Source organism: Leptodactylus fuscus, chromosome 5, assembly GCF_031893055.1.
Source record: "Leptodactylus fuscus isolate aLepFus1 chromosome 5, aLepFus1.hap2, whole genome shotgun sequence".
NCBI classification, from domain to species: Eukaryota; Metazoa; Chordata; class Amphibia; order Anura; family Leptodactylidae; genus Leptodactylus; species Leptodactylus fuscus.
The window spans coordinates 26,506,089-26,533,809 of record NC_134269.1 but is presented as its reverse complement, the minus strand read 5'-3'; the positions used below and the strand labels follow the sequence as shown (position 1 = coordinate 26,533,809).

The window sequence follows — 27,721 nt, the reverse complement described above, 5'->3', positions numbered from 1 at the left end:
AAACCCCATAGACTGTTATCAGATTTTGAGTAATAGCTCATGCTATGCAGTTTTGTCCTCGGAACCTCGGAATTCCAACAGAAGCTTTGAGGATGATTGACAAAGAGTGTTCCTTTATGTCTCAGTAAAGGCTCCAAATATCGACGTTCTACTCATTACCAAAAAATCCATAAGGGGGAAATTTACCTCAAAGGGAAACCAAGTTTTGAGGCCATTTGTGTTGTCACTTCTGTCCTTGGTTAGGGTTACGATGATGACCTACATCACTTGGACGGTGTATACTGTCAGTAGAGATACAGGCTCGTGAGCATAGATTTAGAAGTTTTCTACAGTTCAATACCTCTAGGATGTACTAGGATAACACTAGGATGTAGGGAATTTGAAGATTTCTTCTCGGGGAGGGGTACGCATTTGCAAAAAAATAATGCATTTATGGTGAAATGACTTCTTTAAATTCTTAAAGGGGTTGTCTACTTTCAGACCAATATTGAGAGACAAATATTATTGTTTGTATAATAAAAAGTTCTTCAATTTTCCAATATACTTTCTGTTTTCTAAGTCTCTACTTGCTGTCATCCATTCTCCCTATGGTTGCAGGTGCCCCCTCTTGGGGCAGCGGGACGGTCCTGCATTTGCTGCAAGATGCCGATGAGTTGAAGACAATGATGAAGCAGTGGGAAATCCATTGCCTGCGTCAACATTCAGCTGCTGTCTTTGCTCCAGGTGTCCTTGGAGCAGGAGGCTCGATGTAATGATGTCACTTACACTGTGGGGGCAACCTGGAGGGCTACATGAAACGATGAGGGCAACCTGGGGGAAGGAAGGGGCAAGAAACTGTGGGAGCAACTGGGGGGGGGCAACCTGGAAGGGAGACATGATACTGTGGGGGCAACCTGGAGGCCTACATGAAACTGTGGGTCAACCTGGGGGGTCATGAAACTATTAGGTCAACCTGGAGGGCTACATGAAACTATGAGGTCAATCCGGAGGCCTACATGAAACTGTGGGGCTACCTGGGGGGTCATGAAATTATATTATATTGTATGGGGCCACTGAGGGTGGATTATAATTTGTGGGGGTCATTTATGTCTATTTGGTGGTGATGGGGGGACTCACTTATGACACCTTTGCACTGGTCCCACCATTATGATGAAACGGCCTTACACAGCACAAGGGAGTCTCCCATTTTTCAGGTTCCCTCATCCGAACTTCACTTGTACCCCGCATGTCAGCTCATTACTATGAAATACATAGTATAAAAAAAGTGGTGAAATACAAAATCACCCTAGGCCTGTACTAAGGCACATAACACGTCACATTTCATAAATTCATAAATAACCAACCCAATAAAACTGGATATTCACAAATCACATAAGGAACCAACCATAACCCATAACACATCAGCTTAAAGGGGTTGTCCACTTTCAGGACAGTAAGAGATAAATGTTATTGCTTGTGTGATAAAAAGTTGTACTTTCTGTATCATTTCCACACGGTTTTCTAGATCTCTGCTTGTTGTCAATCATTGTTTACTTCTAGTAGATAAAGATCAGTCCATGGTCATGTGATGTACTGTCCATGGTCAGGTGATATACAGTCCATGGTCATGTGATATACAGTCCATGGTCATGTGATATACAGTCCATGGTCATGTGATGTACTGTCATGGTCATGTGATGTACACACAGGTGCACAACTCATTACCAGGCAGATGTCTGATTACTGTGCTGTGCTGTGTATTCATCACATGACCATGGACTGTATATCACATGACCATGGACTGTATATCACATGACCATGGACTGATCTTTATCTACTAGAAGTAAACAATGATTAACAACAAGCAGAGATCTAGAAAACTGTGAGGAATTGATCCAGAAAGTATATTGAACAATGTTATAACTTATAACATTGGTCTCTCAATATTGGTGTGCATCTAGACAACCCCTTTAACAGAATTGAAGGTGCTACTTACTCACAGTTGCTAGTACTCATCAGGGGGCAGCAGTACGATCATACTATAGTCCAAAATTGAGTTTCATGATGATAATGCCACGACGACTCCAAATCGGTATCCCTAGATAGCCCTAAAATTGGCGACTCATTCCTTGATGAAGATAATACTCATACATGATAAGTAGTGACCATGGTGTCATCCCCATGTGCTGATAACAGATACCCAATGTCCCATTTCTACTGGTCCAATGTCTCCCCCCTCCTAGATAAGCGGAGCTTCATCAGGGGTCTTGCAAGACACACATGATACCCCAGAATAAAAGACTAGCGAAACTTCCTGAGGTGATGCAACAACATTCAGTGTTATTTGTGGTTTGATGCGAATTACGAAAAGTGACGCCTTATGTGCCCTTCAGTGACAGCTGCTCATTAGTATTCGCTGTACTATGATGTCATCTCATTGCTGTGAATATTAATGAGGAATAGAAATGTGTAAAATGTTTAGTCATAAGACGGGTTCAACTCAAATATCCCAAAACGTCTCGCACCTCTCCTGGGCTCCGACACAGCCCCCTGTTCTCTTTGGGCTTTCTGAGGCCTGTGATTAGGCCTCAGCGGTCACGTGGTGTTGTGACACATAGACACAAGCATTGTCACGGTGTGTGACCCATGTGATTGGGTCTGATGTCAAACAGAGCAAGGAGTCACACTGGAGCCCAGGAGAGGTGAGTAACAGTCTTAGTTATGTTCGTCACCTCCCCTGGACCTCCGATTATTGTACTCCGGAGTCTAAAGAGACCCCTCAGTATCATAATATCAGTTTTGGTTTAGACGTGTTCATTCTGAATGACAGTGCAGGTGGAACCTCACAAATGTTGTAATAACCAAACAGAAATAACCGAAATACACAAAATCGCGACAAGGTATTTCAATTGATGTTCGGTTTCGCTTATTTTTCCATTAACCGCCCAGGACTAGCCTATAGCGCCCCCCGTTAACAGCACCAGGCAGGGACATTGTGCTTCCTTTTACAACAGTCTTCCCAATATGCCAGCACTACCAGAAGTCAGTTCCAAAAAAAAAGCACACCGACACTTGCAGGTCACAATTATATTGGGCACTCTACTTGACGCAGGACTTCACAGCCGTTCACAACAGTTACAGAAGTCATACACACTTAAAGTGATCTCCCAGCTATAAAATTTTTGCATAAATGAATAGTTCAAGTGAATATAACAAACTTTGTATTGTATCTTATTAAAGAAGTAAATTTTCTCCTGTTTTTTAGGCAGTTACTTTCTACATATAAAACATGGAACATGGAAAGTGGAGGATGAGGCTGATACTCTGTGCTCTTTTATCACTGCTAGGTTGTAGATAAGAGGCTTCCAGTGCACAGAATGAGGCATTAAATCATAACCAGTCAGTAGGAAAAGCCTACTCCACCCCACTTGCTCCATAGAATTCCATGTGTGAGGCTAAATATGAAGATAGATAGAATGTAAACAAGTAGTCAGATTAAAGGGATTCTATCATTAAAACATTTTTTTTGTGGATAAAACGTTGGAATAGCCTTTAGAAAGGCTAGCTATTTGTCTCCTACCTTTAGACATGGTCTCCGCCGCGCCGTTCCTTAGAAATACCGGTTTTTACCAGTATGCTAATGAGTTCTCTCACAGTGATGGGGGTGGGCGCCAGCGCTCAAACAGCGATGAGGGCCTCCCCACCGCTTCCAGAGAAGTGTATCCAAGCGAAGCCTCCTTCTTCGTCCGCTGCGTCATCTTCATTGTCTTCCGGAGCATGCTCGTAACTTCTAGCAGAGCAGAGTAGACTGTGCAGGCACACAGGCCACGGGAAAATGTCCGTTTGCACAGTATTGTTAGTGGCCATTTTCCCGTGGCCTGTGCGCCTGCACAGTCTGCTCTGGTCTGCTAGTTGCGAGCCTGCACCAAAATAAGACATTGAAGATGACACTGCGGACGAAGAAGGAGGTGGCGTTGGAGACACTTCTCTGGCAGCAGTGGGCCCGCCCCCATCGCTGCGAGAGCACTCATTTGCATACCGGTAAAAACAGGTATTTCTGAGGAACAGCGCAGCGGAGACCACGTCTAAAGGTAAGAGACGAATAGCCTTTCTAAAGGCTATTTCGACATCTTATCCACAAAAAAAACAGTTTTAATGGTAGAATCCCTTTAAAGATAAGGAACAGGAGAACAGCTGAATAAGTGGTGAAGGAAACAGATCTCCTTAATAAGATATATTACGAAGTTTCTTATATTCACCTGTACTATCCATTTATGACAGATTGTTTATAACTGGAGGTGCACTTTATGGGTACAAATTGGTGAGGGTGTGGTCCAACTCCCCTTCACTGCTTCAGTTAAGATAGGTGATGCAACATGCGTAACCTCAGAGGTCACACACCGCTAGTACTAACCCTGTTAGTACATACATAATACTGTTATACAAGTCATTTGTGGTGGTCACAAGCCTATGGGCAACCGTTCCACTTTTCAATTGCACTAGTTTTGATAAATCTCCGCCGTCAGGTCACTTTTCTGGTGCAGTTTGATAAATGTTCGCCACGAGCCTTCACATGGAGTTTACGCTCGTTCATTCTGAAGGTAAAAATCGTTCAGAGTGAGCGGCGTAAAAAACAGATCCCATTGACTTGAATGGGTGCTGGCATACGCGCGCTCCCCGTTGAATCAAACGTTAGCTAACTGGTTGAAGGGGTTATCTCACTTTAGACTCTTAGCCCCCATTTATTTTTAGAATGGGGGCAGGGGGTGTGAAATCATTGCAAAAAAATTCGGTAGTGCACGTGTGCCTATAGGCACATACATGTACAGCAGTATTTTCCTTTTATGCCCACGGCACTTGACCCTTTAGCAGACTCCTCTCTAAGAGACGCCTTAGGCAAAGGCCTACAAAGCCTATAGAAAAATACGTCCTGGAGATCCAATCATATAATAGAGCAGGACATTGTGGGGGAATCTAATGCCCCATGAATCTGTCGGTACAATACGGTACCATTTACAGCAGCCTGTATCCTGTATATAGTACAGTCCTCTATGTCTTGTGACAGGTCGATCGGGATCAGATGGTTCTGGAATAGATATATATTAGGAATCCGCTGTATATGCAGTTCTCTGATATCCATATACCCATTAGTAAGTCCATCTGTGAGATAATAGTCAGTGACCGCTCCTCACTCATTAGTGAGTGCAAGACCAGCAGAAATAGGATTATGTCAGTCATTATCGGCTATTAGATCTCAATTAGCTCCTATTTACCAACATCCTATCGGTGAGCACTGGGGAGACCCTCTGATGGGAAGCTGTAAAGTACAGGAATGGCGTCATGTGGGATATGCTAGATACAGTATATAGACTCACCACGTACACCGAGGAGCCAACATCATAAGGGGGCCCATAGATTGCTCCTATAAATGGGTTGTATCATGCTTAATAATTAAAGGGGTTCATGGGCCTACCAATCACTGCCGTATTATGGGCCATCCCGTGTGACAACTTCAAACCATAGCCTTGGAAGATCTGAATCCCCTACCAATAACTTCAAGCAAAGCCATAACATGGCCTCCAATATGGACTCTAAAAAGACCATCTCAGAGGATCAGCAGATGAGGCCAAGGTCTGTATTTGGGGTCTCTAGAGGGTCTGCTCTAAGGTCTAGATTCAGGGTCTCTATTGAGCCAGTCTGGTTTGAGCCAGGCCTGTATTTGGGGTCTCTATTTAGAAGGTCTGAGAGCTTCAGGGGTAATCTGAACACACCAATATCATTGGGCAAAGCCATAACATGGACTCAAAGCCCAAGTACGTACACTTGTACTGACTTCTAAGACTAGGGGTAAGTCTTTATTTTGGGGTCTCTATTTAGTGGATCTGGCTTAAGGTCTGTATCTGGGGTCTCTAGCAGGTCTGGTGTAAGGTCTCTATTTAGCGAATCTGAATCTGGTGTAAGATCTGTATTTGGGGTCCCTATTTAGAGGGTCTGGTGTAGGAGCTTCAGGGACTGTTCTGAATACTCCGAATTGCCAATATCATTGGGCAAAGTAATAACATGGACTCCAGTATGGACTCTAAGAAGACCATCTCAGAGAAACAGCAGCTGAGGCCGACAATCTCATACAACCTCCAACTACAATATTTCCTTGTCTCACAAAGACTCCTGTCTAAGATCTGTTTTTGGGGTCTTTATTTAGCGGGTTAGGTCTCAGGTCTATATTTGGAGTCTCTACTTAGCGGGTCCGGTGTAAGATCTGTATTTAGGGTGTCTATTTAGCGGGTCTGGGGTAAGGTCTTTATTTAGGGTGTCTATTTAGCGGGTCTGGGGTAAGGTCTTTATTTAGGGTGTCTATTTAGCGGGTCTGGGGTAAGGTCTTTATTTAGGGTGTCTATTTAGCGGGTCTGGGGTAAGGTCTTTATTTAGGGTGTCTATTTAGCGGGTCTGGGGTAAGGTCTGTATTTGGGATGTCTATTTAGCAGGTCTCTTCTCAGGTCTGTATTTGGAATGTCTACTTAGCAGATCTGGTCTAAGGTCTGTATTTTGGGTCTCTACTTAGGGGGTCTGGTCTAAGGTCTATACTTAGGATGTCTATTTAGAGGCTCTGGTATAAGGTAGGTCTGCATTTGGAGTCTCTACTTAGGGAGTCTGATGTAAGGTTTGTATTTAGCGTCTACATTTATTAGGTCTCATGTAAGGTCTGTATTTAGGGTCTCTATTTAGAGGGTCTGGGGTATTGTCTGCATTTAGGATGTCTATTTAGCAGGTCTCTTTTCAGGTCTGTATTTTGAATGTTTACTTAGCGGGTCTGGTCTAAAGTCTGTATATTAGGTCTCTATTTAGGGGGTCTGGTGTATGGTCTGTATTTGGGGTCTCTATTAGTGGGTTTGGTTTAAAGAGGACCTTTCACCACTTTTGGGCACATGCAGTGTTATATACTGCTGGAAAGCTGACAGTGCGCTGAATTCAGCGCACTGTCGGCTTTCCCGAACTGTGCCCGGTGTGAAGAGCTTACGGTGCCGGTACCGTAGTGCTCTATGGTCAGAAGGGCGTTTCTGACCATTAGCCAGAGACGTCCTTCTGCCTCGCGGCGCCAATCGCGCTGTGCTGTGGAGCGGGGAGGAACGCCCCCCTCCCCTCCTGATAATGCTCGTCTATGGACGAGCTGTGTGAGCAGAGGGAGGGGGGAGTTCCTCCCCGCTCCACAGCACAGCGCGATTGGCGCCGCGAGGCAGAAGGACGTCTCTGGCTAATGGTCAGAAACGCCCTTCTGACCATAGAGCACTACGGTACCGGCACCGTAAGCTCTTTACACCGGGCACAGATCGGGAAAGCCGACAGTGCGCTGAATTCAGCGCACTGTCAGCTTTCCAGCAGTATATAACACTGCATGTGCCCAAAAGTGGTGAAAGGTCCTCTTTAAGGGTTGCACTTAGTATGTCTATTTATCAAGTCCAATCTAAGATCTCTATTTGGAGTCTCTATTTAGCAGGTCGATGTGAGGTCTGTATTTGGGGTCTCTGGTAGTGGGTTTGGTCTAAGGTCTGTATTTGTTCACTTTGGGTCGTGTCTGGGGCCATATTACTTTGAAAGGTCTGTTCTGGGGTCCGTATTACTTTGAGGGGTCTGGTCGGGGGTCTTTATAAGATTAGTCATTATATAGTCATTCACCTCATATCTCCGATGACAGCGATGACATCACAATGCAGGGACGTGCCGCCATTGTAACCAGTCACGTCTCTGTTTCGGCAGGGTCTTGGGGGGGGTGACGGAGTAGAGGTGAGGTGACTTTATTTGTGGCCATTATTTTTAGCTGTTTTAAAAACGTCATTTTCATTCGCTCGACAACCCCTTTAAGGAAATCTGTTATGGCGTCTCGCTTGGCTTAGGGGGTCTGTATACATTTTGGGGTGTTACAGACGGGCACCTCCGCTATTCGTTGACGGTCTCACGTTCCTTTTGCATAAGGATCCTGTGTGGTTTTTTGAGGAGACCGGTTGCTATGGTTACACTGTTTAAGGCCCCACGCAGGCAGCCATTTTCGGGTTAGGAAACACGGTCCGATGATAGGCCGCATTTCCCAAACTCACAGCCTCATAGTTCAGCTCAGTCAGCTATAACCTTTGATATGTGAATGTCGGGCAGGAGATTTCCATCAACTACTAAAGCAAACATGGAGACACTTTCGAGACGTCACACGACCCCCACGAATGTCCACTTTTGGGTGGGGCTTACATAAACCGCACCCCTTCTACTTCCGCTATGACCTGTATGTTACCAGACCGACCCGGCGGCCATGTTTGTTCAGTCATTATTCTTCCTATTCCGATTTTTTTGCACAAATAAAGAGGAAATTTTTGAGAACTTCTGTAAAGTTTGGATTCCTTTTTGGCAAGATGAGACCCCTGACAAAATACTGATAACAGAGGGTCCTATTACTGGGACCCCCAACCATCTGCTATGGGGGGGCTGGCAGCAAGTGAACCCTATCTCTACAGCGCCCCCACAAGGATAACTAAGAATTACATTAGAATATAATATATAACTTAATAGCTTCTCTCCACTCTGGCTAGTAGATAACAGCGCCACAGCAGACCACAGGTTGTTTGCGGTATTGCATCTCAATCCTATTCACTTTCATGTAGTTGAGATGCAATACCAGACGTGGCCTATGGACTGGTGTGGTGCTGTTTTTGGTAGGAACAAGCTATGTTTTTTTTTAATCCCGTACTTAATATGCTGTCGACTTAGTAGATAGTACCCGACCAGTCACACAGGCCTATAGGGTTTGTACCAATATGGCCACTAATCCTCTATCCACAAGTCTGATCACTGGGGACCCAATTGGTGGATCCCCCAGGGATCAGGAGGACGGAGGACCAAAGTCCCCCTAAGACCTCGTTGTGAATGGGGCACCAGTGCAATTGAATGACCAGTGCTCCATTTGCTTCTATGGGGCTGTGAGTGCTGCTGAAAATTACAGCCCCATAGAAGTGTATGGAGCGCTGGTCAAACAAGGGCACTCCATTCACAAGGAGGCCTTAGGTGGACTTTCAACCTCTACCCTTCTTATAACTGGGGGAACCCGCCAATTGGGCCCCCCAGCAATCGAACACTTATTCCCTTGTCCGGTGAATCGGAGATATAACTCTCCATTTTCAGGCTTTTCCTTAGCATAAGTCATCAATGGAAGACTGGCAGGGGTCCTACACCCAGGACCCCTTCTTATCAGCTGGTTCAAAAAGTTGCAGCCTCTTCACTACTTACCAAGCACAGCGCCGTACATTGATATAATGGCCGTGCTTGGTTTTGCAGCTCAGCCCATTCACTTGAATGGGACTGACCTGTGATCAGGCCGAATGACCCATGAACGTGACATCACATGGCCTGTGAAGTGGAAACAGCCTTTAGGGAACACTGTTGCCACTTCAAACAGCTGATCTGTGGGGGTGCTGGGTGTTGAGTTAGGGTGTTGGGTGTCGACCCGCCGTTAATATTCAATTGATTACCTTTTCTAAGAATTGGTCATCAATTAGTAACTTTTGGAAAACCCCTTTAACCTAATAATAGTCCATCCATATGTTTTCCCAAAAAAACGAGTACGAGACATGTCAAAAAACTTTGTCTCCTAGTGTCTTAGTCCCCGTGAGACCCCCAAAAATGAGAATGATAGTGGAGAGAAGACCATGCCTCCAGTCCTATATACAGAGATGGGTGTGTGCGCTCAGATCCCAGCAGTCCCTGTAGGAGTGGTGACTAGGCAGAGGCCCCCTTTAATGTTCAGCACATTAAAAGTGCAAGTCATCCACTAAACCCTTCCCTGTCCGTGCAATTTTCCTGAATTCAAGGCCGGCCAATAAAAGAACTCGATCTGAACTTTACAAGTGTTATATAACATGCAGAAAACTTCCCAAAAACATAAAGAATCCCTATGTCCTCCTGCCATTTCTCTTATGCATCCATCATTTCAGGAGACAGTCACTAATGGCCGCCATTATACTGTCTATAGGGGCTGTCTATTAAGTTTCAGAGGTACATATTTATCCAAATGCCTATTTTAGTGTAGGGTTCTGTCTGTGTCAGTCTTTACTGCAGATTTAGCATTCTATTCATAAACCAGTAAACTCAAGATCAACAAAGGCGTATGTTTAGGGTGTCCCTGACTTGTGTATCTATCCCATTCAGCTATGGAACAGATGCCGGGTAACAACCAGGGGCGTAGTTATAGGGCGTACAGAGGTCCCAAGCCAGAATTCTAGGAGGGGGTGATCACAGATTTTGCTTGGGGCCTAAAAAGTTCAATGGCAACTATCACATGCATTGTCTGCCAGATTTCTACCAAACCTAAATCTGTACCGTCATGCAGAATGAGACACCTTCCTCTCTTGTGTCAGTCTTAACTGCGACTCTAGCATTCTCTTCAGAGCTAAATATCTGGAATTATGACATGATGGATACATTTATAGAGAAACATTGTATCTGGATTACGTCCCCGTACCGTAGTCTGTACTTTCTCAGCACTTCCCACCAATCCCAAACTTTTTTGGGGGGGTCTCATGAAGAAAGATTGTATGGGGTTGATTACAGATGATATGAGATTTATTACGGATTATATAGGTCCTGGTTCATCTGCAGTAAATCTGAAGCCACCTATAGGGTGGAGTCCACATGGACAGCCTTATCAATACAGCTGGAGTCTAAGCCATGGAGGATACAGCATAGCCATGGGAGTATACAGGCGGGGAGGAAGGGGTATATAGAGGTCGGGCCACACAAAGGGCACCGACACCCCCACATGCCAATCAATCAACTTTATACCCACACCCCTGCAGCAAGGAAAGGGTCAATGCCCTGCCCAGGAACCTGTATGGACATAGTCAGGAGACATCACCCACCTTATCATTGAGGTACTGGAGAGCTTCTTTGCCATAAGAGCACTTGATCTCAATCTTCCTCCCTACGTCTGAGGGTGTCACATCCTTCTGCTGCTCAATGACTTTCCCTGACCCCCGACAGGCAGATAGAGAGTCAAAATTGATGGTCTTGTTCTCAGAAGACCCTTCCACAGGGCAGAACATCCCACAGAATTTCTGCCTTGGCTTGGGGCTTCCAGAGCCCATGTTCTTGAAGAAGGCTGGGACCTCCTCCCCACCTTGTTGCCTCTTGTCTGCCATCCTGCACCCCCTCCCCTAGAGATGGACAAGATGGACCAGGTAGATCAGACAACACACAAAAAAAAAAAAAGATTCAAAAAATGGGGGAAAAAATCTAGAGACTGCAGGGGGAGGACTGAGAAGAGGTGGGAGGAGAAGGCACTGCAGGTTAGGAGCAAACAAAAGAAAGGAGGACTACTCCTCACACCATGCTGAGACCACTGAAGAATCTGCTGGGAGCCTCCTCAGATCCTCCTCAAGTGCACAGCCTGCTCCTCAACTTAGCAGAATTAAGGAGCAGGGAGGGAAGGAAGGAAGAGTGTGGGTGGGGGGTGGGGGGGTCTGCAGCAGAAAGCTACCCAGATCCGGAAGTGATGAGGACAGCAAGTGGCAGGGACAGGCTGCAGAGTATGGCTGGGGTCACCTGCCTCTGTCCTACAGGGGGGCCCTCCTGGGGGTGCAGGGGCTGCTAGGTAAGGAACAATAGGAGGAGCGCTGCACATGGAGCAGATAGGAGTGACTGCAGGCGCGGTACTCGGCTACCTCCGGGCGCTGTCCATTCAGCACCACCCAGAAGACACAGGAGACAGCGCCCCCGAGAGGAGACATGTGCCCGTCATCATGTGGGGTCTCATCTGCATGTCTGACCATCTATCCATCTAGCTATATGTCTGTCTATTATCTATCTATCATCTATATATCCATCCACCTATCTATCTATCTATCTATCTATCTATCTATCTATCTATCTATATGTCTGTCATCTATCTCCTATCTATCTATCTCCTATCTATCTATCTATCTATCTATCTATCCATCCACCTATCCGTCTATTTGTCTATCTATCTATCTGTCTATCTATATGTCTGTTATCTATCTCATATCTATCTATCTATCTATCTATCTATCTATCTATCTAATATCAATCTATCTCCTATCTATATATCTAATATCTATCTATCTATCATCTATCTATCTATCTCCTATCTATCTATCTATCTATCTATCGATCTATCTCATATCTATCTATCTCCTATCTGTCATCTATCTATCTATCTATCTATCTATCTCCTATCTATCTATCTATCTATCATCTATCTATTTATCTATCTATCTATCTATCTATCATCTATCTATTTATCTATCTATCTATCTATCTATCTATCTATCTCTCACGTATTTCTATATTATCTAGTCTTTTCATTCTTTTTATGTCTATCTGTCTCATATCCTGATGCTATTACTCTATATTATAGATAGCTATCATATCCATAACCACACTTCTTTATCAACAGCCACACCTACTTTTCACGACCATCTCTCGAATGTTTGTTTAGCTATTGGGCTTCATCTTATGTTGCCAGTTCCTAGTGTCATGCACAAAAATATGTTGCATGTTGGGAAGCTTCTATGGCCCTTGGAGATGAGCCAACACTTGTGGGTGTCTGGGAGGTCTTGAAGGAGCTTCCATTCTTGAAGAGTTGGTATCTATCCATCTATCTATTTATCTATCTATCTATCTCCTATCTATCTATCATCTCTCATATCTATCTATCTCCTATCTATCTATCTATCTATCTATCATCTATCTATCCATCCACCTATCCATCTATCTATCTATCTATCTATCTCCTATCTATCTATCTATCTCCTATCTATCCATCCACCTATCTATCTATCTCCTATCTATCTATCTATCTATCTATCTATCTATCTCCTATCTATCTATCTCCTATCTATCTATCTCCTATCTATCTATCTATCTATCTATCTATCTATCTATCTCCTATCTATCTATCTATCTATCTATCCATCCATCCACCTATCTATCTATCTATAATCCGTCATATTTTTCAGTTTTTACCTCTCTTCCCTCTCTCTTGCTCTCCCACTATCTCACATCCACAGTGAAACTTCTCCAAAAGGCTGTCTAGATCCCTTACATCTGTCCAGATTTCCCGTGACAGATTTGTAGTTGCAGCATTCTTTCGTGATAAATCAAGTGGATCCTAATACGAGTATTATCCAATCCATAGTTCAATTTTTTGTGTATCAGAGTTCAACCTACATCATCCATCAAGTACCTAATAAACCGGTTGTCCGAACCCCAGAGATAAAACTGCTGATCAATATAACAAAAAACTATTAAATGTGAATACTATCCAAATAGACCGGGGAAAGAAGTTCTCACAAATCCCTGTTAGGAAAAACTAAAAAAAAAAAAAATACTATGGCCGCATAAGAAATAAGTAATTTTGTTTTAAAGCATTTTATGGAACAAAAGTAGAAAAACATGAAAAAATATAAATTTGTATAGCTTTGGGAAAAAAACACAAATAAAAGATATAAAATTGGTAGGAATTTGGAAAAAAAACTCATCACACAAAAAACAAGCCCTCTTAAAACTATGTCAACTAGCAAATAGGAAATTCATGGGTTTCAAGAAAAAATTAAAATGAACTTCCCTTCAGCCTCTTTGCCAAATGGTACTTGAGATATTTTTTTTTTTAGACTGAAGTGCCCGGGCTCTCTTCCAGACCCCCTGACTTTTATTGCTCAACATTTGTAAATTTCTTCACCCCTCAGTTGGGCCTTGGGCTGCCCCCACCCTGATCTGCCCCACTGTGGCACAATATGGCGGAGAAGGCATGTATCGGGGCTTGTGGTGCACTATTGGCCTTGCGCCAAACATGGGCCTCAATATCAACGCTCTACATCAGAAAATTGGAGTAGGGGGAACAACGAATTCCCCGCACGATTGTTTTTGACATTCCTGTGAATGGAGTGTAAGGTTTCACGTAGGCGTCTAAAAAGTGGCAGTATACCATAGACGTAAGACTCAGACCATCGCACTGGCCACGGTATAAGCAAACCGGACTTAGATCAACATCGGCGGTTACGGTGAAGCAAATTTGGTTCACGCAAGTCCAAGTTTTATGGCTTTAACACCCATATAATGGCCGCCTGACTATGACCTATGGGCAGTTCTTTAGCTGACCCTATCATGTAAGACTCCCCCCCCCACGTCCCCGATCCCTATATGTGACATTACCAGCTTCTGTCTCAGTTGGCTTTCATGGTTGATATTTGCAGTTGCCATGGTAAGCCGAGTTTCGCATTGTTCTCAGGAAAACTCCGTGTAAGAGACGGGGAGGGTCTCGTGTTCTACAGTCAAGGTTCAGTCTACTTCGTGATTTGCTTTTTCCCCATGAGCTGAGCTCTTCATAATACAGAAGAGATGAATAAAGTATTCATGATGAAAGGTTTGCACATTAACGCCATAAAATTTGCCCAATGCATTATGCAAAAAGTTGAATTGCCGGAGATGGCGGAGTTGTTGATCCAGGTTAAAAACTGAATGCGAGGAATAGTCATGGGGAAAAAATCCCTGCTGATCAGGGGTACTCGTCTACTTTTACTAAAGGTCCACAGACCTGGGTCTGCACCAAGCTGAACGTGTCCAATATATATATATATATATATATATATATATATATATATGTGTGTGTTAAGACATGCCTCTAACCTCGCTCAGTCTCACTCCTATAACTTATGACCCCCACCCAGTTCCGTTTGTGCCCCTGGTAATAATGGCTTCCTTTATGTAACATGCAGTGATAAAGCCTCCTTAGGGCCTAAAACAGTGTCATGCCTCCTTAGTGCCCTCACACAGTATACGGCCCCACATAATGGTCTTAGTGTCCTCAATATGGTGACATGCCCCTTTGGTTGGCCTACACAGTATAATGACCACTTAATTACATCAGCACAGTATAATACTCCATAGTGCCCTCCACATGGCAGAATGTCCTATTTTTGTCCCAACACTGTGTAATTTTGCCTAGTGCCCCACACACTATAATACCACCTCAGTGCCCCCACACAGTATAATACCACCTCAGTGCCCCACACAGTATAATACCACCTCAGTGCCCCCACACACTATAATACCACCTCAGTGCCCCCACACACTATAATACCACCTCAGTGCCCCCACACAGTATAATACCACCTCAGTGCCCCCACACAGTATAATACCACCTCAGTGCCCCCACACAGTATAATACCACCTCAGTGCCCCCACACACTATAATACCACCTCAGTGCCCCCACACACTATAATACCACCTCAGTGCCCCCACACACTATAATACCACCTCAGTGCCCCCACACAGTATAATACCACCTCAGTGCCCCCACACAGTATAATACCACCTCAGTGCCCCCACACAGTATAATACCACCTCAGTGCCCCCACACAGTATAATACCACATCAGTGCCCTGACACAGTATAATACCACCTCAGTGCCCCCACACAGTATAATACCACCTTGGAGCCCCACACAGTATAATACCATCTCAGTGCCCACACACACTATAATACCACCTTAGAGCCCCACACAGTATAATACCACCTCAGTTCCCCCACACACTATAATACCACCTCAGTGCCCCCACACACTATAATACCACCTTAGAGCCCCCACACACTATAATACCACCTTAGAGCCCACACACACTATAATACCACCTCAGTGCCCCCACACAGTATAATACCACCTCAGTGCCCCCACACAGTATAATACCACCTCAGTGCCCCCACACACTATAATACCACCTCAGTGCCCCCACACAGTATAATACCACCTCAGTGCCCCCACACAGTATAATACCACCTTAGTGCCCCCACACACTATAATGTCCAACACTAGGGTTGAGCCAATCTTGAGATTTCAGGATTGATTTTAAAATCCGATTTCCGATCATTTTCCAGCCAATCCTGATCGTGAAATTTGCTCGATTGCCGATCGGGATCCGATCTTTTCCGATCCCGATCACTAAAACCCTATCCAACACCCAGAATAGTGCCCGCTTAATGGCCTTAGGATGGTATAATATCCCATTGGTGCCTGACACAGTATAATTCCCCAAAGTGGGCTCCACTTGGTATAATGTCCTATTGGTCTCAACACAGTGTAATGTCCCCTAGTATCCTACACAGTATAATACCCCCTTAGGTCGCCCACACACTATATTTCCCCGTATACAGACAGTATGATGTTCTACACACTCTATAATGTCCCACACAATATAATGCCCCCTTAGTTACCCCACACGGTATAATTCCCTGTCATGCTCCCACACAGTATAAATACCCTCTTTAGCGGCCTCCAATGGTATAATGCTTAATTGTTGGCCCCTCGCAGTATAGTTCCAGCACCCCATTAGTACCCACACACTGAATAATGCCACCATAGTGCCCCCACACAGTAGAGTGTCCACTCTACCAAACCATGTGCCCAGGAGGAGTAGGAGGTCCACAGGAGACTTCATGCTTGCTTGTATTACGAAATGCACCACACCATGCATAACATAAGCGGAGTGCCCACAATGCAGGGAGGGGCAGAGATGACGCCTATATCACCTACAGCAGGGTCTACTGAACTGCCCCTTCATGGGCACCAATGGGGTAAAGCTGGCCATACACATTAGATTAGCGTTTGCCAAACTTTTTGGATTCCAGCCAAGAATGCCATGATGTGTTTGGAGGAGGTTGGGTGGAACACATTGGTGCTTGAAAGTTTGTGAACCCTTAAGACTTTTCTATATTTCTCCACGGGTTTGACCTAAAACTACATCAGATGTTCACTCAAGGTCAAGAAGTAAATGAAGAGAACAAAAACTAAACAAATGACTCAAAAATATTAGACTTCTTCCAATATAACCTATCTGTGAGTGGCAAAAGTATGTGAACCTTTGCTTTCAATATCTGGTGACCTCCTTGTACAGCAAAAGCGGCATCTCAACATTTCCAGTGAGCGTTGTTTAATCCTGTACATTGACTTGGAGAACTTTTTGGCCATTCCTCCATACAAAATAGCTTCTGCTCTGTTCTGTTGCTGGTTTTCCTCCCATGAACTTCTTACTTTAGGTCCTTCCAAAATATTTCTCTTGGATTAAGACCAAGACTTTGACTTGGCCATTTCAAAACTTCAACTTTATTCTTCTGTAACCATTCTTTGGTAGAAGAACTTGTGTGTTTAGGGTCATTGTCTTGCTGCCTGACCCATATTCTCCATCGATTCAGGCCATGGACAGATGTCCTGACATTCTCCTTCAGTCAGAATTCATTGTTCCTTCACTGATGGTTACTAGGATTGAGCGATCGTGTTCAGAAAAGATCGGATTCCGATCGGTGATCAAGAAAATTTCACGATCGCAATCGGAATTCCGAACACGATCTTTTTAGATGGGAACGAGATCGGTGATTATTTCCCACAATGCTTTGCTACTGGTACGCTCCACTCATTCTGAGTGGAGTGTATACTCAGTGTGAAGGCTCCGCTGCGGTTCCATAGGAATGAATGAAAGCAGCCGGTGCACAGCCTTAACCCCCTGCGCGCTGGCTGCGTCCATTCATTCTAATGGGAGACTAGCTATCATCTCTAATAGCTACTTACCTGCAGAGATGGCTGGTCCGGTGCCCGGTGTTCTCGTTCTTCTTCACCTCGCTGCCCCCGCCTCCCAGGTTAGTGTTAAAGAGCTAGGAAGAAGGCGGGGCTTGTGGCTTAGGAGAGTGTGGGCGGGTACAGGGCTGGGAGATGTGACGTCTCCCCTCCCAGTACCGGCTCACACTCTCCTAACCCGCCCACACCCTCCTAACCTGGGAGGCAGGGGGCAGTGAGGCGAAGAAGAACGAGAACACCAGGCACCGGACCAGCCATCTCTGCAGGTAAGTGGACACCAGGGGGGACTAAGTAGAGAGAGGATTAAAAAAAAATCTTCTGGCTACTTAGTGATTAAAAAAAAATCACTACACAGCGTGGATTCTAACAATTAAAGCGTTCAATTGTTAGATTCCATGCTGTATAATGAATAGGATTGTTTTTAAAATCCGATCTCCGATTAGTAAAAAAATCCCATTGACTTGCATTGGGATCGAGATCGGATTCGAATGAAAAATGATCAGAAATCGGATTTCAAAATCGATCCTGAAAAGTTAAGATCGGCTCAACCCTAATGGTTAGCCATTCTGGTCCAGAGCCAGCAAAACAGGCCCAAGCCATGACACTACCACCACCGTGTTTTACAAATGGTATGAGATTTTGATGCTAGAATACGGTGTTTCCAACCATAATGTTTCTCAGTTACGCCAAAAGCCTCTATTTTCGTCTCATAGTACCGATAGCCTTCTGGTTTGTCCAGGTGATTTTTCACCAAACAATGTCCATTTTGGAGAACATTGTCTCTTTCCTTGTAATCCTGCCGTATACACCATTGTGGTTCAGTGTCCGCCTGATGGTGGACTCTTAAACATTGACAATAGCAAATGAGAAAGGCCTTTAGTTGCTTAGAGGTTACATTTGGTTCCTTTCTGATCTCATGGATTATTATACGCCTTGCTCTTGATCTTAGAGACCTAAATTGAAGCTCCTGGGCCCCGGTGCAAAGTCTATAAGGGGCCTATCTTGTGCAATATAGAATAGTGGCATATTTTATGCTTCACCCTTATTTTCCAAGGCCTGGTGGTGACTGCGACCTCTGCCCCTTCTATAGATATGCCCCTGTGGTCAACCACTCCTAGGGAGGGTAATAATGGTCTTGAATTTCCTCTATTAGTATACAATCTGTCTGACTGTGGATTTTTGGAGTCCAAATTCTTTAGAAATGCGTTTGTAACCTTTTCCAACCTGACGAGCATCGGCAACTCTCCTTTTGAGGTCCTCAGCACTCTCCTTTGATCATACCATGATCCACAACCACGTGTTGTGTAGATCAAACTTTGACAGATCCCTGCTTGGTAAATAAAACATGTCGCCCATTCACACCATGTCATCCCCTAAAATGAAAAAACCTGATTGTAATTTCATCTTCAGATTGTCTGCTGGTTAGGGTTGAGCCAATCTTGAGATTTCAGGATCTTTTTTAAAATCTGATTTTCGATCATTTTCCAGCCGATCCTGATCCCGATCGTGAAATTTGCTCGATCGCCGATCGGGATCCGATCTTTCACGATCCCGATCGCTCAACCCTACTCAGCAGTTTGTCTATGACTGGGTTGAGCCGATCTTGAGGTTTCAGGATCATTTTTAAAATCCGATTTACGATCATTTTCCAGCCAATCGTGAAATTTGCTCGATCGCCAATCGAGATCTGATCTTTCCCAATCCCGATCGCTCAACCCTACTGCTACTTCTGATATTGGGTCATTTTCTTCTATAAAGTCTAATATTTTTAACCCCTTTATTAGATTTGGTTCTCTTTATGTAGTTTTAGGACTCGTGAACATTTGATATAGTTTTAGGTCAAATTTAAGCAAAACTATAAATTCTGAAGGATTCACAAATTTCCAAGCACCGGTGTGTACATTCAGACTGCCGTACACCGCTGCCTGTGTGTTGCCCTTCAGGCCCCGCACACATAAAGCTCCGGTTTTCATGCCTTTCAAAAAGGGCAAAACAAGGAGACCCCAGAGAAAAAAAGGAGCAGCTGAAACACGTGAACCTGGGTCACTCACTGCGCCGAAAACTAATTTCATTTGACATTTGCAGATTTTTTTGTGAGAGAAGTGGCCGAGTCTGAATCTTCATCTAAGAACCAGCAATAGGTGGGGGCCTGATGGTAGGGCGCAGCCTTGTCCTCTCTAATGTGCCAGCCAACCCTGGCGCCACCCTATCCCAGCAGGCCAATCTGCTGCATATATCATAGGACACTGGACAACACAGTCTAGACACGTGCAGGAATGGCAGTGCCGCAGGCCCACCACTGAATGGGCCTTTGATAAAGAGGATAGCTAGTCTCAGACTGTCTGTAGTAGGCATCAGACAACAGCTAAAACCCGGGGGGGATACAAGACATAAATAGGAATACACACTTATCATCAGCAGTAGGTAAAGTTACAGGATAACAAAAACATGACTACTTTGTCCAAAAACAGCACCACACCTGTCCACAGGCTGTGCATGGTACTGCAGCTGAGCTGCATTCACTTCAATCAAATTCAGTTGTAATACAAGACAAAACTTATGGACAGATGAGAAACTATTGGAAGAAGAAAGCAGCTTTGTTTTAATAATAGTGGGCACCCCAAATGTGTAGTAGACACCCCAACTGTTCTACTATTCTAATACGATAGATAGATAGATACTTAGATAGATAGATAGATAGATAGATAGATAGATAGATAGATAGATAGGAGATAGATAGATAGATAGATAGATAGATAGATAGGAGATAGATAGATAGATAGATAGGAGATAGATAGATAGATAGATAGATAGATAGATAGATGATAGATAGATAGATAGATAGATAGATAGATAGATAGATAGATAGATAGATAGGAGATAGATAGATAGATAGGAGATAGATAGATAGATAGATAGATAGATAGATAGATAGATAGGAGATAGATAGATAGATAGATAGATAGGAGATAGATAGATAGATAGATAGATAGATAGATAGATAGATAATAGATAGATAGATAGATAGATAGATAGATAGATAGATAGATAGATAGGAGATAGATAGATAGATGATAGATAGATAGATAGATAGATAGATAGATAGATAGATGATAGATAGATAGATAGATAGGAGATAGATAGATAGATAGATAGATAGGAGATAGATAGATAGATAGATAGATAGATGATAGATAGATAGATAGATAGATAGATAGATAGGAGATAGATAGATAGATAGATAGATAGATAGATAGATAAATAGATGATAGATAGATAGATAGATAGATAGATAGATAGGAGATAGATAGATAGATAGATAGATAGATAGGAGATAGATAGATAGATAGATAGATAGATAGATAGATAGGAGATAGATAGATAGATAGATAGATAAATAGATGATAGATAGATAGATAGATAGATAGATAGATAGATAGATAGAATACCTCCATAACATGACATCTGATCATGGAACAATTATATTTGGATAGGTCATCAATATCTGATCAGTGGAAGTCCAACACCTGGTACCCCTGCTGATCAGCGTTTCTGAAGAGACCATGGTGCTGTGTCAAATGAACCTTACTCGTCACGTTGTGTGTTAGCATCTCTGTTCTATTGAAGTGAATAGGAATGACCTGCAATACCAAAAACAGCCACTATACAATGTACGGCGCTGTGTTTGGAGACTCTTGAAGCCTTTTTGAATAGCTGGGATCGCCAAGTGTGGGACCTATCCTAAGTATTGGACTGGACAACCCCTTTAAGAAGGTACGGTATGGCTGTCTGCCTGGCTATGTTCAAACGGACCTGGGGTAAATTTCCCTACCCCTTGTGTTAATACTACGGAGAGGGGAGTCCTGCACAGGTTTTAGCCTCTCAGTATCAAAGGGAATAGAGCGGAGCTCCTTCTCTCCATAGACCTCATTGCATCTATACTACAAGGTACAATTTCTATAATGTCTACATCATTACTATGGTTCCAGTGTCTGCCATTCCTCAATGTTCTCGCACGCGCTGCCGCCCCCTTCCCCTCCTGTTACGGATAATGGATATTGGATTCTGACCTCCCCTGAGTCATCAGCTCTGATCTACTTGGAAGCTCGGAGGTTTTACTGAAATCAATCCATTACCTTTCTCACGGCCCGTTTTGCTGAGTCCTGACGGAATAACCCATAATATGGAAAATTCCCTGTACTAGTGCCAGCCCCAGATGTGCCCTAAAGTGGCGCAATTCTGATTCCCACCATAGGAAGGTTATTTGTTCTTCATCACTGGGGCAGACAATCAGTTCTGACTCTTGGATGGCTCATTGCCAACACCACCCAATTCCTGGGCAACATCCCCCACCTGCCCACTTTACTCTCAAGATGGAAATCGAAAGGCTGCCCCCTACAGCTGAAGGTAGGAAAGAGGGATTGAAGATACAGTGACCCTGTACACCAAGGATTGGTTGGTTGGGTCTGCGACCTGCCATCGCTCTCCTGAATGACGATGGTGATCATCCTCAAGATGGTGGTGGTCTTGTGGTTCTATTTCTGGTCTCCCGTCTACTATGGACTCTCCTTTCCAGAAGTCCTTGTGCAGTAGTATGGCAGCCTGATTTCCTACAAGGGCCACCAATCCTTCATTGGGACTTGAAGTAGGGGGACACTCGTCTGGAAAATATTGGCTACGACCATGAAGTGGACACACACACTAGACTAGGCCCAGCCCAATGTTAGTTTTTGGTTTATGTAGAGAAATAAATGCACAGGTCCTTTGTTCTCACAAGAGATAAGCCACGGCCAGAGCAATATGACCGCGACTTACTCCCCTCCCCTCATTCTGAAGAGACGCCTGCGCTGACAAGCCAAGTGTGCACACACATGGTGAGGATGAGAGGAATAGCTGCTGGCCGATCAGCTGTCTAAAGTGATTGGCAGATGTGAGCGGTCTGTCAGAGAGATTTGTGTCTCAGGATGTATATGCCGCCATTATTAATGATAGTTACGCTAGGTTCACACCTGTGTTCATGTCTCCGTTCTATGGTTTCCGTCTTCTGCATGGCAGAAGACGGAAACCACAGACCGGGTCCGGCCGTGAGCGGTGGTGAGCGTTTTAGGCTCTCCACCGCGAAACCGGATTTTTTAATCCGGACACAGAGTAGTGCATGTCCGACTCTGTGTCTGGATTATAAAACCCGGGTTCGCGGCGGAGAGCGTAAAACGCTCACCGCCGCTCACAGCCGGACAGCTTTCTCACCCATTCAAATGAATGGTTGAGAGAGACTCCTGCAGATTTCCGTCTCCTGCATCTGTTTTATGCAGGAAATGGAAACCTGCAATAAGGACAGATGAACGCAGATGTGAACGAGCCCTTACTGCTAGCAGAGGGATGGGTCAGTATATCTACCAAAATACTGCTCCCCCTGCAGTCAGGGAAGGGCATTGAAATTATCATCACCTCCTCTCATTAATGTTGTACCCAAGACCGGCAGCATGGGGGTAGCCAGGGAGTAATAAGTAATCACAGGGCCTCATAGTATCATTTGTAATGGGGTCCTCCTGTAACCATGACCATGAGATAATACACACAGTGATGTCACAGTACAGAATAATACACAGAGTGATGTCACAGTACAGAATAATACACACAGTGATGTCACAGTACAGGGATAATACACACAGTGATGTCACAGTACAGAGATAATACACACAGTGATGTCACAGTACAGAATAATACACAGAGTGATGTCACAGTACAGAGATAATACACACAGTGATGTCACAGTACAGGGATAATACACACAGTGATGTCACAGTACAGGGATAATACACACAGTGATGTCACAGTACAGGGATAATACACACAGTGATGTCACAGTACAGGATAATACAAACAGTGATGTCACAGTACAGAGATAATACACACAGTGATGTCACAGTATAGGGATAATACACACAGTGATGTCACAGTACAGGGATAATACACACAGTGATGTCACAGTACAGGGATAATACACACAGTGATGTCACAGTACAGGGATAATACACACAGTGATGTCACAGTACAGGGATAATACACACAGTGATGTCACAGTACAGGGATAATACACACAGTGATGTCACAGTACAGGGATAATACACACAGTGATGTCACAGTACAGGGATAATACACACAGTGATGTCACAGTACAGAGATAATACACACAGTGATGTCACAGTACAGGGATAATACACACAGTGATATCACAGTACAGGGATAATACACACAGTGATGTCACAGTACAGAGATAATACACACAGTGATGTCACAGTGCAGGGATAATACAAACAGTGATGTCACAGTACAGGGATAATACACACAGTGATGTCACAGTACAGAGATAATACACACAGTGATGTCACAGTACAGGGATAATACACACAGTGATGTCACAGTACAGGGATAATACACAGTGATGTCACAGTACAGAGATAATACACACAGTGATGTCACAGTGCAGGGATAATACACACAGTGATGTCACAGTACAGGGATAATACACACAGTGATGTCACAGTACAGGGATAATACACACAGTGATGTCACAGTACAGGATAATACACACAGTGATGTCACAGTACAGGGATAATACACACAGTGATGTCACAGTACAGGGATAATACACACAGTGATATCACAGTACAGGGATAATACACACAGTGATGTCACAGTATAGGGATAATACACACAGTGATGTCACAGTACAGAGATAATACACACAGTGATGTCACAGTACAGGATAATACACACAGTGATGTCACAGTACAGGGATAATAAACACAGTGATGTCACAGTACAGGGATAATACACACAGTGATGTCACAGTACAGGATAATACACACAGTGATGTCACAGTACAGAGATAATACACACAGTGATGTCACAGTACAGGGATAATACACACAGTGATGTCACAGTACAGGATAATACACACAGTGATGTCACAGTACAGGGATAATACACACAGTGATGTCACAGTACAGGGATAATACACACAGTGATGTCACAGTACAGGATGATACACACAGTGATGTCACAGTACAGGGATAGTACACACAGTGATGTCACAGTACAGGATAATACACACAGCGATGTCACAGTACAGAGATAATACACACAGTGATGTCACAGTACAGAGATAATACACACAGTGATGTCACAGTACAGGATAATACACACAGTGATGTCACAGTACAGGATAATACACACAGTGATGTCACAGTACAGGATAATACACACAGTGATGTCACAGTACAGGGATAATACACACAGTGATGTCACAGTACAGGATGATACACACAGTGATGTCACAGTACAGGGATAGTACACACAGTGATGTCACAGTACAGGGATAGTACACACAGTGATGTCACAGTACAGAGATAATACACACAGTGATGTCACAGTACAGGGATAATACACACAGTGATATCACAGTACAGGGATAATACACACAGTGATGTCACAGTACAGGGATAATACACACAGTGATGTCACAGTACAGGATAATACACACAGTGATGTCACAGTACAGAGATAATACACACAGTGATGTCACAGTGCAGGGATAATACACACAGTGATGTCACAGTACAGGGATAATACACACAGTGATGTCACAGTACAGAGATAATACACACAGTGATGTCACAGTACAGGGATAATACACACAGTGATATCACAGTACAGGGATAATACACACAGTGATGTCACAGTACAGAGATAATACACACAGTGATGTCACAGTGCAGGGATAATACACACAGTGATGTCACAGTACAGGGATAATACACACAGTGATGTCACAGTACAGAGATAATACACACAGTGATGTCACAGTACAGGGATAATACACACAGTGATGTCACAGTACAGAGATAATACACACAGTGATGTCACAGTACAGAATAATACACACAGTGATGTCACAGTACAGGGATAATATACACAGTGATGTCACAGTACAGGGATAATACACACAGTGATGTCACAGTACAGGGATAATACACACAGTGATGTCACAGTACAGGGATAATACACACAGTGATGTCACAGTACAGGGATAATACACACAGTGATGTCACAGTACAGGGATAATACACACAGTGATGTCACAGTACAGGGATAATACACACAGTGATGTCACAGTACAGGGATAATACACACAGTGATGTCACAGTACAGGGATAATACACACAGTGATGTCACAGTACAGAGATAATACACACAGTGATGTCACAGTACAGGGATAATACACACAGTGATATCACAGTACAGGGATAATACACACAGTGATGTCACAGTACAGAGATAATACACACAGTGATGTCACAGTGCAGGGATAATACAAACAGTGATGTCACAGTACAGGGATAATACACACAGTGATGTCACAGTACAGGGATAATACACACAGTGATGTCACAGTACAGAGATAATACACACAGTGATGTCACAGTGCAGGGATAATACACACAGTGATGTCACAGTACAGGGATAATACACACAGTGATGTCACAGTACAGGGATAATACACACAGTGATGTCACAGTACAGGATAATACACACAGTGATGTCACAGTACAGGGATAATACACACAGTGATGTCACAGTACAGGGATAATACACACAGTGATATCACAGTACAGGGATAATACACACAGTGATGTCACAGTATAGGGATAATACACACAGTGATGTCACAGTACAGAGATAATACACACAGTGATGTCACAGTACAGGATAATACACACAGTGATGTCACAGTACAGGGATAATAAACACAGTGATGTCACAGTACAGGGATAATACACACAGTGATGTCACAGTACAGGATAATACACACAGTGATGTCACAGTACAGGATAATACACACAGTGATGTCACAGTACAGGGATAATACACACAGTGATGTCACAGTACAGGATAATACACACAGTGATGTCACAGTACAGGGATAATACACACAGTGATGTCACAGTACAGGGATAATACACACAGTGATGTCACAGTACAGGATGATACACACAGTGATGTCACAGTACAGGGATAGTACACACAGTGATGTCACAGTACAGGATAATACACACAGCGATGTCACAGTACAGAGATAATACACACAGTGATGTCACAGTACAGAGATAATACACACAGTGATGTCACAGTACAGGATAATACACACAGTGATGTCACAGTACAGGATAATACACACAGTGATGTCACAGTACAGGGATAATACACACAGTGATGTCACAGTACAGGATGATACACACAGTGATGTCACAGTACAGGGATAGTACACACAGTGATGTCACAGTACAGGGATAATACACACAGTGATGTCACAGTACAGGGATAGTACACACAGTGATGTCACAGTACAGAGATAATACACACAGTGATGTCACAGTACAGAGATAATACACACAGTGATGTCACAGTACAGGGATAATACACACAGTGATATCACAGTACAGGGATAATACACACAGTGATGTCACAGTACAGGGATAATACACACAGTGATGTCACAGTACAGGGATAATACACACAGTGATGTCACAGTACAGGATGATACACACAGTGATGTCACAGTACAGGGATAGTACACACAGTGATGTCACAGTACAGGATAATACACACAGCGATGTGACAGTACAGAGATAATACACACAGTGATGTCACAGTACAGGGATAATACACACAGTGATGTCACAGTACAGGGATAATACACACAGTGATGTCACAGTACAGGATAATACACACAGTGATGTCACAGTACAGGGATAATACACACAGTGATGTCACAGTACAGGATGATACACACAGTGATGTCACAGTACAGGGATAGTACACACAGTGATGTCACAGTACAGGGATAATATACACAGTGATGTCACAGTACAGGGATAGTACACACAGTGATGTCACAGTACAGAGATAATACACACAGTGATGTCACAGTACAGAGATAATACACACAGTGATGTCACAGTACAGGGATAATACACACAGTGATATCACAGTACAGGGATAATACACACAGTGATGTCACAGTACAGGGATAATACACACAGTGATGTCACAGT

At 43.7% G+C, this 27,721-nt stretch overlaps 1 protein-coding gene across 1 annotated transcript in view; it reads right to left on the bottom strand.

Moving 5' to 3' along the window:
* DPYSL2 (dihydropyrimidinase like 2) overlaps positions 1–11,180 on the bottom strand; it is a 75,793-nt gene extending 64,613 nt beyond the window's left edge. The window contains exon 1 of the mRNA XM_075272679.1: positions 10,878–11,180. Coding sequence (XP_075128780.1) covers positions 10,878–11,156 — 279 coding nt within the window. The 5' untranslated portion in view covers positions 11,157–11,180. The remainder of the gene's footprint in view (positions 1–10,877) is intronic.
* Between the last annotated feature and the right edge of the window lie 16,541 nt (positions 11,181–27,721).